Consider the following 12,753-nt stretch of genomic DNA (forward strand, 5'->3'; position numbering starts at 1 on the left):
TCTAAACATGTCAGATTGGTCAAGTAAATCTTATTCACTGGAAGACGGTTAATACAAGGTCTTTATTTGTTATGTAAATTCTAACTATATAATTTAGACAGAAAATAATTACAGTTATTTTAGATTGTTAGCTACTGTACCTTTAGAACTAGCTGAGCGCAAAGGCTGTCGCTTCAGACCTGTGAACAGGAAGTTATTTGAATGTGATTATTTGGATGAACCAGCCCTTAAATAATCACAGTTAGTGTAAAGCAAATCTATTGTGGTAATTGTTTTTGACGGATTCCACTAATTTAAGGAAGATGACCAGACCATGATGATGATGTAGACAGAAAAAAACATTTAATAGTGTTAATAGTATTGTTTTTTCTTCTGATGTCTCAGGTGCAACAAGCTGAGTGGTAACATCAGAGATCTGGCCCAGAAAATCAGAGACCTGGACGAGAAAGACGGCTTTAGAGCTCAGAGCTGCTAGAAAAGCTGTGAGTTCGATAAGTTGAAAAATAAAAACCTTCAAACTTCTCCATTATTATTTTATTGTACCCTTTATTTACCCAGTAAAACAGAAGCTATGGCTCAATTTCTCCAAACACTGACAAGGTAACTGCTTGGCCAAAACTCCACAAACCTCTTGCACAACTGATTTCATCAAAACCATACACATAAATGTATATAACAATGTTGTTGCCTGCACTCACTTGCCAAAACGGTCTAATAAAAGAGTCCTGCACAAAATCCGAGCTTCATGAAAGTTATTATGTTCAGTTCATGTTGAAACAGCTTAAGTAAGGTGGTAGTTCAACTGTAAGATCATTTTTGTGAGTATGTAGCAAAGCTCAGCAATTTTACCTCTGAGTAAAATGAGAGGTAAAGGTCTGTCGTGGCAACTGCAAGTCAGTTGCTAGTCTAGTGCAGATGAGAGTTGGTCAAATACCAAGTTGTGACACAATATTTAGTTTCTAGAAACCTTTATTGCTTGCAAGCAAGAGCCACTCATCAGCGACGGATGATGACTGAAGAGAGGCAGTCTCTCCTCAGCTTTTATACTAACCTAAACAATGGTCTTATCTGTAGTCACATCATAAGATCACATATGACTTGACACAACTCATTGTACTAACATCTCAACATACATCTCATGACACACATACCACTTGTCCTTCACTTTAACCACCATTGTGTGATATACAGTGACCAATTTCCAGAACACAGGGACACAGAGGAGATACCTCAAAGACCCCCTCAGGCTGAACTCCTTCATGTAAGTTCCCTTTCGTCACAACATATTACACAATGGAGCCTACAACAACATATCCATTCTTTCTTGCAACCATATGCTTATCATCAGGTAGATCTTCTGACCATACCACAAACTTCCACCCTACATACAATCCCATGTCGCATCCACAAATGTTAATTTCATATATAATATACAATATCAAGCGACATTTAAGAATTTCCCTCACAGGTCACAGATAGAAAAGCGTAATGAAATAGTTACTTATTTTTTACTACAATACAAAGATGAACTGACACGTGATTGAAGTGTTTTTCCAATGGGGTTTGCAGTGAGACTAATCAGTAATCAGGGCGTTTTCCAGGCGAGCGTTTCTAGGTGAACAGAGCGTGCCAAATGATGCTATATGTGCGATTGTTAATTTACATGAAAATAACAGTTAAATATTTAGGTCATCAATATGCAGTGTCATCCTCTGTGTATAATTGGAACTCCATTTAAATTTTCACTGATCTCATACATATGTTTCTTCTCATAAGGTCATCAGTCTCATCCCCACCAAACAGAATCTGTCCCTCACAGAGAAAGTCACAGTGTCTTCGTTCTGCAGGAAAATCCTTTTAAACTTAAACTGGATGCAAGAGTTCATCACCTGTCTGTCCATTTCCCTGATGTCTGTGTGACTCCTGCAGGAGGCGGCTGTCCTGCATCATGCTGAGCCTTTATATGGCTCAGAACCTGAATACAGCCATCACCTTTATTGAACAAGGACTTATCCCTCAGTATTGCCAGATTTAATCTTTGCCATTGTTTAATTCCCTTAATTAACTTTGAGACTGGCTAGACTAGAAGTGTTTATCTGTGTTGTCCTTGACTTGGTTAACAGATACATTGGTCCAGACATCGTGACAGTCCCAGCATTTCTAGTCACAAGGTTGGTATAGACATGTTGTTTTGCCTTCTCACATTTTTTATTTAGGAACACGACAAACAGCAAAGACCACTTCACACATATTATTGCACCTTTTTTTTTTAGAAATATGGAAGATTTTGTCACGTGGGTGGACTCCTTAAAGATTAAGCTCCATGTCATGAATTATGATGATGAGGTGGGTCACTTTTCAGGATTTAACTACATATCACTCAGTTGAGTAAGTCACAGGAATGCCATAAAAAAATTATTAAATCTGTTTTTAACAAGTATATCAAGTATAAAGATATAAATACCAATGTAGTAATTTTAAGTCTTATATTTTACTTTCAAATTCATTTCTGTGGAGATTCTCCTGCATATAAGTGGCTCTCCTGTTTTGTTTTTTGTAAATGTAAATTTATTTTTAACCTTTCGTTTGTCCCTCTACTTCATCCTACTTCTCTTTCTTTTTGAACATTTAGATCAATCATAAACTGGTAAGCTAGAGAATAATTCTGATGTTATGTGAAAAGATTCTTTTTCCCCAACGTCCATCCATCACCCTGGAAGACATGAACTCTGCTCTTTTAACTGTTCCTCAAATAACTGAAAAAAGACTGTGGAAAATAATAGATGATCTCACCTCCTCAAAAACCAAAACTTATTTCAGCAACAACACAAGGGCCTCAATGTCGGTGAACAAACTTTCTTTTGGCGCTGTCTTTATTGCTACTGAAGTCTGATCTTCTGGCATGTCACCCAGTATATTAAGACAGGAGTTCTAAGTGGTGACCGTGTTGAATGAGTGTGTGATTGTGGAGGCGACTGGTCTGAGTCTGGTTGCTTCCTCTTTGTTTCTCCAGCAGAGCCACTCATTGGCTGTCACCAGTTGTATAGCTGTGTAGCTTTTGTCATTGTTGCTTGCTCTGAACTCGTATGAACACGAGCTGCTTGGTGTAGTATGTGTGTATGTGTGTAAAGGTCTGTTCAGACCTGGCATTAAGATCGGATTGCCCCGATTGGATCTTAAAGCCAAGTCTGAACAGACCTTTAGTGTCCATGTACTATAAAGAGAAGGACAGTTGCTGAGAGCCATGTTGGTGTCAGACATGAAGCTTTCATAGGTAGAGGAAACAAGTACAGATATTGAGATGAGTAACAATACAATGCCACCACATACCACCACAAACTGTCAGTTTAACAGAGTAATTATATAAAAAAAGGGAAAAATCAGTCATTTAATGTTATATGCTCAAACATGGCTGTTACCATGGCAATATGTACCGGACAGCATTATACTGTATTACCAAGAGTTCTTGGTATAGAGCTCCGGGGCGTCACGTGACTTTTTTTGTTGACACCGCCATATTGGCAGGAAAACTCTGAGGAAAAATGAATGGCGCCAGCGCTGATTTTGGGCCTTCAGAGTTTGCTGCGCACTTTAAACAGATGGAAATTGACCAGTACAAGGCAAAACTCGACAGATATATCAGGGACCCTTATCATGCCCCAGGTGTGCTTTGTTCGAGCACTGAAAAACCTGCGGTATCTGGATATATATTCTTCTCTTCGCTGGGGATGGCACATGTTTGAAGATGGTTGGGACATAGTCATAGTCAGTCACTCTTTTCTCCTGAAACATGTATGCTTCATACATATGACACAGTTTCATCTGTAGTTACCTGGCAGATGTTATAGTCACCATAGTTGTTGAAAATAGGGATATTAACTGCCTACACTAATCACAAAAAAGGGAAAAATCAATCATTCACACTTATGTTATATGATCAAAGAAATAATTCATTATCAGACCATAACCATCAGCTACACTGCTTATAAAAAGTATTCCATTCCTTGGATGTTTTCTGCTTTTATTCTTTTTATAAATGGAATCATGGTCGTTACAGTTTGACTTCATCTGACAAGAATTTGCAAAAAAATCCACATACCAAAACAGCTCTTTGTCAGTGTGAAGACAGATTTCTACAGTGTCAATTATTACATCTACAAAAGAACTACTACTTGGGAAAGTATTTAAGACAGTGACATGAAGCACACAGTGAAATCTGCACAGATGTGGTTTAAAGACAACAAGCTGAATGTTCTGCAGTGGGCAAGTAAAAGCCCAGACTTCAATCTGATAAATTATTAGTGTATTCTGGATAAAAGTACATTTAAGTATACAAGTTCTCTTTGTGAATACTATTACATCTGGACATTCAGCTAATAAATCATCTAAATTCTGTGTCACAAATGCAGTAAATGTACAGTATATATGTATATAGATCAAATATATATTTCTTGGTTAAGGACATTTTCTGCATCAAAGACTCACTATCGCTTCCAAAACCATTTACTGTGATATAATCGGTCATCTGTTGACTATTTTTGGAAGTATGACGTCACAATTAGCTCGGTCGCTGCTTTTCCTCTGCCTTTGTGGCTTATTTGCCCTTGTTGTGTCCTCCTCTGCACCCTTTGGGAACGTGCTATTTTCTCTGCGCTGATGCTCATACTTCCTCCTGCAGGTGTCTTTCTGACCTTTAAGAAGACACGAAGACATAACATGAGCTGGATGGTGGCAGTGAGCTTGTGTTTCAGACATTTAGGAACACACCTGATTGAAGGCATGTGTGCAGCGCATTGAGATAGTGCTGCTTCATCTGCCGCCTCATGTGCTCTGTACTGTAAACGCTCGCTATGCTGCAAAGGTAGTGTCTCTGTCCAGCTGTGAGGCCTGGATGCTGTGTCAGAGACAGAATATCACAATTCTCTCCTTCAAGCCATACTAAGAGGAAAAAAAGGGATTTCAGCATTAAATGGTCACCTGTAAGAAGGGCGCAGACATCATAGATTTGGGAGCGTGTATTGTCTTCATGTGCTGGCCACCAGCTGGCACATTCATGTGTGTTCCTTTGTACATTTCCCTCACATGTTGACTGGGTAGACATTCAAAGACTGACAAAAACATCACACCTCAGAACAATACATTATTTATGACAGAAAGCCTGTGGTGTTGTTTAACCAGCACATAATAAACATAAAACTTATTACACCTATTATATTGCCACTCACTTTAAGCAGACTTTATGTTATGTTTATACGTTTCTGTAATGTGGAGTCGCTATCTAAAAAATATTAATAAAACCCATTCCACCATGGAGGTCACTGCACTTAGACCAGGCTGTGTCTGTCATTGAAATGCAAGTGTTGCAGAGCATGGCACCTTCACTTCGGATGTGTATCATTGATGTCCTTCATTTCTGTTGCATCATATTTTACAGAGATGTAGACAAACCTTTACAAATTTTTACCAGTCCTTTTTTAAGGTCATTTTTACTTTTTAATACAGAAGAAAACATTCATATGGTTATTCAAGTTAAAATGATGTGTTTTTACATTCTACATTATTTAAAATGTGTGTTTCTCGGCCTAATAAAGTTGTTCCATATAAGTGTCGCTTGAGTCTTGATGTTTTTATACTTTTTAATACCCTTCAGGTACAGATAAAAATGATGAAAATATAGATTTTGTATTTCAAAGTTCCTCCAAGTGTTGACAAAATGTGTTTATTATGGACTTAAAAATTGTACTATAAGTACAATAGGTGTATACAGTTTGAGGGACTTTATTTGTGCTTAATAAATTTGAATGATTTTTGTATATTTTACTCCACAGTATTTCAGAAACAAACACATTTACTACAGCAGTAATAATAATAGTTAATAGTCTTCACAGTATTTTATGTACAGAATCTTATAAAGGCCATTCAACAAAACAGTTTTTGCTTTTGATGAAAAAAGTAATTCAGGACAGTGTAGAGTTCAATAGTTAGTGGTTTAGGCCTCGATTTACAAGAATATCTGACTCATTACCAGCGTCATTTGGACCTAATATTTTTGCAGCTAGTGGATATCTATGTTCACATATTGAGATATCTGAAACACTGGAACATCAACTGCTACAATTTTAGGTACTGTTTTCATGATCTGTTCTGTAACTATATTGACTAAAACAAGCTTATTCAAGTCCGGTAAGCATTTAATGACTCACCATTTGTGCACCTCTTGTCAGAGTCGGCAGACCTAAGAATTGAGGATGTCAGTTTAAATGAGCAAAATCCATCATCTAGATGGATTCACTGAATATGTCAGCACTCATGTTGGTGGTCTTACCTTATTAACATGTGACCACTTCCATTTTTATAGAGGTTCTCCTTTTTAAGGTGCTCAACAAAAGTAACCCGCTTCCTCATCATTCACTTAAGATCCCAATATTTCCTGTCGATGCGTCAGAGAAGTTGTGAGAATCGTTATCAGCTCAGTACGTGTTGGAGCAAGCAGACCCCATTAGTCTGAAACGCAGCCAGTCCTGAAATGTGACACTAGTCCACTGGGTTCCAATTACAGAGCAGAGGTCTAATATACTTGAACTCGGAGCGTGTTCTCATCTAAAATGTAAAGCGCAAACAAAATTACAAGCTACTCTGTTTACACACTTTATTGAGCATCGTGTCCAATATACATTGCATTGACACAAAATGGAAAACAAAAAACCCCAAAAAACAAATAATGGCGTTAGGGTGGATTACCTGGACACACCATTTTCAGAGCGTATTGCTTAATGACATTTCAAACGCACCGAATCTGTGCAAATACAGTGAACACCGGTCTGAGGAGGTCATGGTAAGTTAGAAAATTCTGACTTAAAAAGGTAATGTCAACAGCAGTTATGTGATCCTCAAGTCTACAGATGTCTAACTGTACACATCACATTCACCCAGAATGCACTAACAATGGTATTAAACATACCCAACTCCTTCAAAACCCTGATTGCATGCGCTAAAAGATGGTTAGCTACGTTTTCAATGTCAGTCACAGATCAATCGTGTAGAACAGAACGGATGTCATCATGGCTTAATAGTCAGAACAAAAGCCCATGGTCTCCAGACTCCACCCAAACTATACGTATTCTTTAAAAAAATAAAACCTAGACGCAGGATTGTGTTCATTTCCCAACAGAACACGTGCTAACACTTTACAGTTTATGTGGTGAGTTCAAGGATCACAACGCAAATTCAGTAATTAAGGAGAGGTGATAAATATTATCCAAGTATGCACCAATCGGAACTCAAGATGCTAACAGAAGAGCATTATTCAAATATCTACCCAAAGTCTTTTTAAGAGTCTAAAACCCACAAGTGAATGTGACTTTTAACGACACACTAATTGAAATGTGCCACAATGAAGGAAAAAAAACCAAAAAAAAAATGACTAGTCTAACTCTACTATGGAGCCTTTAAAAATCATCAGTGTTCCCCAACTGATTAAGCACTCAACCATAAACTGGGTCAAATGTGTTTAAATTGAGGTAAACTCGATGCCAGTTAACCTGTACACATGTGGAGTAATCACAGCTTAGGCTATTTTCACAGACTGTGTCTGGTTGTTCATGATTTTCAATCAACTTCATTGACCAGGAGCGTCACACATTTTAAGGTTAGGATCAAGAATATTTAGGATCGATAATAAAGTTGGCACAAACCTTCTGTTATCATTAGCTATGCTTGTGCGAGTCGATATATTAACTCTCAAATCATTAAGTAAGCCATTCCTTTTACATACACAGCTAGAAGGAATACATAACGGAGCTGCTTGAAGGGATCATGCAGGTTTGACAGTCGTGGTTTTAAACCTTTAGACGGCCACTGGCGTTTAGAAGAAAACGCTAACAGGAGGCTGTATGAAAATCCTTTATAATCGCTCTAAAATTTCTCGACCTGTCCCTATACACAAAGAGCAAACTGTGAGAAAACAGTGAGGGAATGAAGCCAAATAAAAAGGCAACAGTGATTCAATGACAGTGCTGAAAATAATCACATCTATTGACAGAGGTTTGTTGGGCTGACAATGTGCAGCGGGGGGGGACGAGTGGTGACCTAATGATTTTGTTTTACACAATCTTGACCACTAAATTGCATAAGAAACCTGGTATAAAGTAGAAACTGTTCAGCAGCAGATAAAAAAGCAAGTTAATTTACAGTAGTGACATATCTTACATCATTATTTTTTTTTCTCAAAATAAATAAAATTAAATATACAATTCCAGGTAGGAAACAGGTTAATTTCGCTGGTAGGGTTTTCAAATTGGCTCATCTGGTGGAAAATGACAACCGTTCACAGAAATGTGGTTGAAGCCAACCAATTCCTTTGACTGGCAAAACAAGGGGTGCAAAAGCCTTTTGCTGAAATCTTCCCTCTGAAGGCATTTCCTTAAACTGGAAAAGAAAAAATATTGTAATTATTATTACTACTACTGTTAAAGGCAATGTTGTACGGATGACTTCATGAAATAAATTTATTTACCCTGGAATTTACAGTTGACTCTTAATCAAATGCCATCTCTTGACTTTTTCTTACACAGCGAGCCACCTTCCTCTTGAATTCACCATTAGGGTCCTCCCTCCACTCTTTCTGTGGAGAGCAGCATCATACTTTTTAATCACACATCCCCGACTGCAAAGACTACAAGATCGGAAAAAAAAAATGAAGATTTACAGTGTCGGGGAATGGGATAAGTAGCGCAACTCACCGCAGCGTCCACATTAGCTGGTGAATCGCTGTTGGGGTCTGCCAGCATGGAGATAACACTAATCATGATTGTCTCTACTGTGTGGATCGGAAGCCAGCGCTCCTCTGGCTTTTCATAACCAAACTTATCCTCTCCTGGCTCATGCAGAATTGAGATGCAAACATCCCCGTTCTTTGCAACTGTGGGGGAACGGGAACATGAATTTAACTGTAATCCAATGTAATATGAAGACTCAAAGCTTGAATTTTAAAATCGGTTTATGTCAGCAGAATGTGATTACCATTTGGGTGCCAGATCTCGGTGATAAACTTCATCTTTGGCGGCCGTAGAGGATAATCATAAGGAAAGGTTAGGTATGCTTTGAAAAACCCTCCTTCACTGTGGGAGAAGCAAAGAACACAGCACAGAGAGATGAGAACCTGGAGTCAAATTATAACTTCTGAAAATTTTAAGCCAAATATTTCCACACTTACAAAAGGGTATCTTGTGGACCAATGATCACAACTTCCCATTTGTAAATGTCGTCATCATCTATCAGGCCAGCTGAAAAGCCCTCCACAGGGTTCTTGTTGAGCTCTGGGGGAAAAAAAGAGGCATATGGCATTTTTATTTAAATGCACTGGAGATAAAAACAGAACTGTAACAGTAAGTAAATGATTTAAAGCGCAACAAAATGCAATTGATTTGTTCACAGAACAGCCTGTAAGTATATAAAGTATACCTTTGTAATTCCCTTGTGAAATGTTGCCTTAAGAATTTTTTGAATTCATAACAAAGCAGGGTAACAGCAGGTGAATAAAATAACAATCAGTAGGAAGTGTTAAGCATGATTGTGCTGACTTGACATCCTGAACTATTGTTTTGATTTTTTGGACCACTTACGGCTTTCAAACTAAAGTTTTTTATTTCAGTTCCATTTCCTGCTTCTTCTTTTTACACTGTATTTATATAGTTTATATTTAATTTAACCAAGATAGAAGGGCAAACAGGAAATAAATATTATGCTTCAACTTGAGGTGATATGTAGTATTGTAAAAAGAAGGTTTCACCTTTTAATAAATATTTATTTTTCTCAGGTCTTAAGAAGTACATTATTTGTTCCTTTTGGTAGATTTACAATACCTTCTTAGTCTATTTATTGTGTCTTGAGGGGGATTCGGTTTTATCCGCTTCATTTAATTGCGGTTATTAGCATTCTTTTTGGAGATATTTTCTCTTGGTGGTGCTACTTTTGGATCTTTTGTGAAATTTAAGGTGGAATACTTATCCAGAATGGAAATTGTTTGGGGCATGAGCAAAATATGTGGGCATGGTTGGCTATTTTCGTCACATACGGCATGTACCTCAAAACAAGTTAACAGCAAATCTGATTAAATCAATCTTTCAATATAACTTTGATTTGATGAATCTCTAAAGTACTCACTGAACAAACCAGCATCAAAGACATACCAGCAACAAAGGTCGACGTGACGTCAGCTCGCACACCTCGCCTGTGTCTGGGCTAAAAGTTGCCCCTGAACACACCACAAAGACTACAAGCAAAGGCCATCGAGCAAATACGTTCTCGCCTGCATGAAATGATCAATGTTTCATACTAGCAGGTGACAGAAGTCTGTATTTGTCAATTAAAGCGGGAAACCAGAAGGACTAGGATTAGCTGGGATGCTAGGACACTAGGAAGAGCTACAAACCATCGTACAGAGCTGGCCTGCCCTGAATTATGATGGTCAGTTCGTCAGTACAATGTAATGTATTCATTCTAGATGATCATGATGTTGCAAAAAATGTTTGTGTATTTGAAAATTTACTTTAGAGCAAAGATATATAAAAAAAAAAGGAAAAAAAGAAAGAAGAGACTTTCATCACTTCCGTTTCTTTTCTTGTGAACTGGTTCTCTAAGCTGAACATCCAATCAGAGTGATCTCTCTCTACGACTTGTTCCGCTGCCGATTCAACAACCTAAATCAACTGAAAAGCGACAGCACTCTGACTAGTGCCAATGGTGCTGGACTCATGAGAAAAACTAAGGTCACAGATGCTCACCAGCGGCGCAATATAGGCAAACAGTCGACTACTGGTTTGGGCTCTTATGGCGTGGTTCAGAGGGATCAGTCAGCTGTCCATATTCATTATTTTAGTAACAGAAAACGTCACTTTTTGTTTCTCTCTGTATGTTTATTACTTAATATAAAAATCTGTAGATGTCTCACACCATTAAGTTCATTCAATGAATGTTTAGTTTGGTAAATATGTGCAAAATCTACTCGTGGTTTCCAAATATAATAAAAATAATTGCTGTTGAAATGAATCATCAAGTTGAATAACAGAACTGAATCAACCATTGTAAGGTCAGTGATTCATGTCCCCACACACAGAGAAAGAAAAGACATTCGCATTTTGAGTCGGTGAAACACACTAAGTCTGTCATGGAATTGGATGCAGTGTTGGCCAAATGCTGTCACTTTAACACCACATGAAAACCCTCAATCTGGACCACAGTCACGACAGAGATGGATTTTTCTGTGTTTAAGGCAAAACTGAGAACATTATATTATCAGCTCTAACTTTATCAAAGTGGGTCACTTTAGATGGCCCCGATACCTGTCGTTTTCTGCAGAGACAAACAGCTCAGATGTGTAACCAGAGGTGTAAAAATAAAAGTGGATTACATAAGCTCGTAAAATAATGGCCCATTGATTTATGAATGGGACTGTCAAGAAGCCGCAGAACAAATTGTACAATATGGATATTCATTTCTCATGTTTGTGGCATTATTGTGGCACATCTCTGTAATAATACTAGTAATGACTTTTAAATTAAACCAACGGGTGAACAATAAGAGTTTCATCACTTGAATACTAAGATGCCTGTCCTCAAAAAGCCGTTAACTTACCTCATATTACAGTCTGAGCCAGACCTCAGACACATATTAATTAATATTTACATTATGAGTTTGTCCTTTAATCAGGCTGTTAGTGATATAGTAGCACACTTGTATATAAAAGGACTGGAGTGTACATAGCTATCATTAGCAATGCTAAAGTCATCAGCGGAGATGAGTCCCTGGATTGATTATTCCTTTGTTCCGTCAGCTAACTAATGCCGAACCTGCTAGCCCGCTAGCACGGTTAGCATTGCGATTAAGATATAATGATGAGTGAGTCGAATGTAATTCAGACTCTATGTGTGTTTGCAAAAGAGACCAGCTAAGCAAAGCAGCTTAGCCACACACTCTACTGCAGTGATAAACGAACCCATTATGCTGTTTGGTTAGCTTTCTGAGCTAACTCCTATGGCGTAAACATAGCTCCGCGTAGTTAAAAAAAAGAAAAAAGCTAACGTTAGCTGCTAGGTAGCTAATTGTTATATCGGCTACATTTTAATAAAAATGCTATGTTCGGCGTTACCTGCTAGTTGTTTTCGAAGAAGTAATGCTGATTGTTCGGTCATGGTACGCGGACGTAACTGAAAAACACTGTGTAGGCAAACACAAGCTGAAATCGAGGTGAGATCCTGCACTGCCTGCCTGCCGCTGATTTCCCTCTGTGTTTTGACACAAGGTTCAGCTGCTCAATTTAGCAATGCGCATGCGCATCTGCAGTTTACTGTGTGTGCTTGTTTATGTGTGGCTTTATGGCAACGTTTCTTAAGAAAACAACAAGGAAAGCGGTCTTTATAGCTTTACTAGACGAGATATGAGATTATTTATTAATATGTAATACATCACATTTCAGTTGCACTGAGGGTCACAACACACAAAGTTGTGTATTACCTGAGACATTAAATGCTGTATGTTTCAGTGTCTGTTGTGAATTACACACCACACGACTGTCTTGAAATGTTCTTTTGAGATTGTAGTGTGGTACAATTACTTCATGCTGAACAATATAATAAAATTATAAGCAAAATGTCCCACCTACAATTTGTGAAAATTTCTACATGTTTCATGGAATAGTAGTCGTAATATTTGTATATTGTTCTACATGTGATTCGTCAATAATGAATTTTAATT

At 37.8% G+C, this 12,753-nt stretch overlaps 2 protein-coding genes across 2 annotated transcripts; one reads left to right on the plus strand and one right to left on the minus strand.

Moving 5' to 3' along the window:
• Positions 1 to 316: 316 nt before the first annotated feature.
• Positions 317 to 2,388, plus strand: LOC311493170 (U3 small nucleolar ribonucleoprotein IMP3-like; the record flags this gene model as incomplete). Its single annotated transcript, XM_084551731.1, has 6 exons — positions 317 to 324; positions 385 to 470; positions 1,192 to 1,261; positions 1,930 to 2,019; positions 2,124 to 2,171; positions 2,274 to 2,388. The coding sequence occupies 6 exons, from the start codon at positions 317 to 319 to the stop codon at positions 2,386 to 2,388; spliced, it is 417 nt and encodes a 138-aa protein (XP_084407857.1).
• A 4,247-nt stretch (positions 2,389 to 6,635) lies between these two features.
• Positions 6,636 to 12,420, minus strand: LOC311493053 (ubiquitin-conjugating enzyme E2 G1-like). Its single transcript, XM_084551566.1, has 6 exons — positions 12,149 to 12,420; positions 9,215 to 9,317; positions 9,022 to 9,119; positions 8,742 to 8,920; positions 8,516 to 8,623; positions 6,636 to 8,427 (listed from the first exon to the last, which is right to left on the minus strand). Exons 1-5 carry the CDS (start codon positions 12,189 to 12,191, stop codon positions 8,537 to 8,539), a joined length of 510 nt encoding a protein of 169 aa, XP_084407692.1. The 5' UTR covers positions 12,192 to 12,420; the 3' UTR covers positions 6,636 to 8,427; positions 8,516 to 8,536.
• Between the last annotated feature and the right edge of the window lie 333 nt (positions 12,421 to 12,753).

The sequence above is a fragment of the Chelon labrosus genome, assembly GCF_963514085.1.
Source record: "Chelon labrosus genome assembly, chromosome: 9".
NCBI lineage: Eukaryota > Metazoa > Chordata > Actinopteri > Mugiliformes > Mugilidae > Chelon > Chelon labrosus.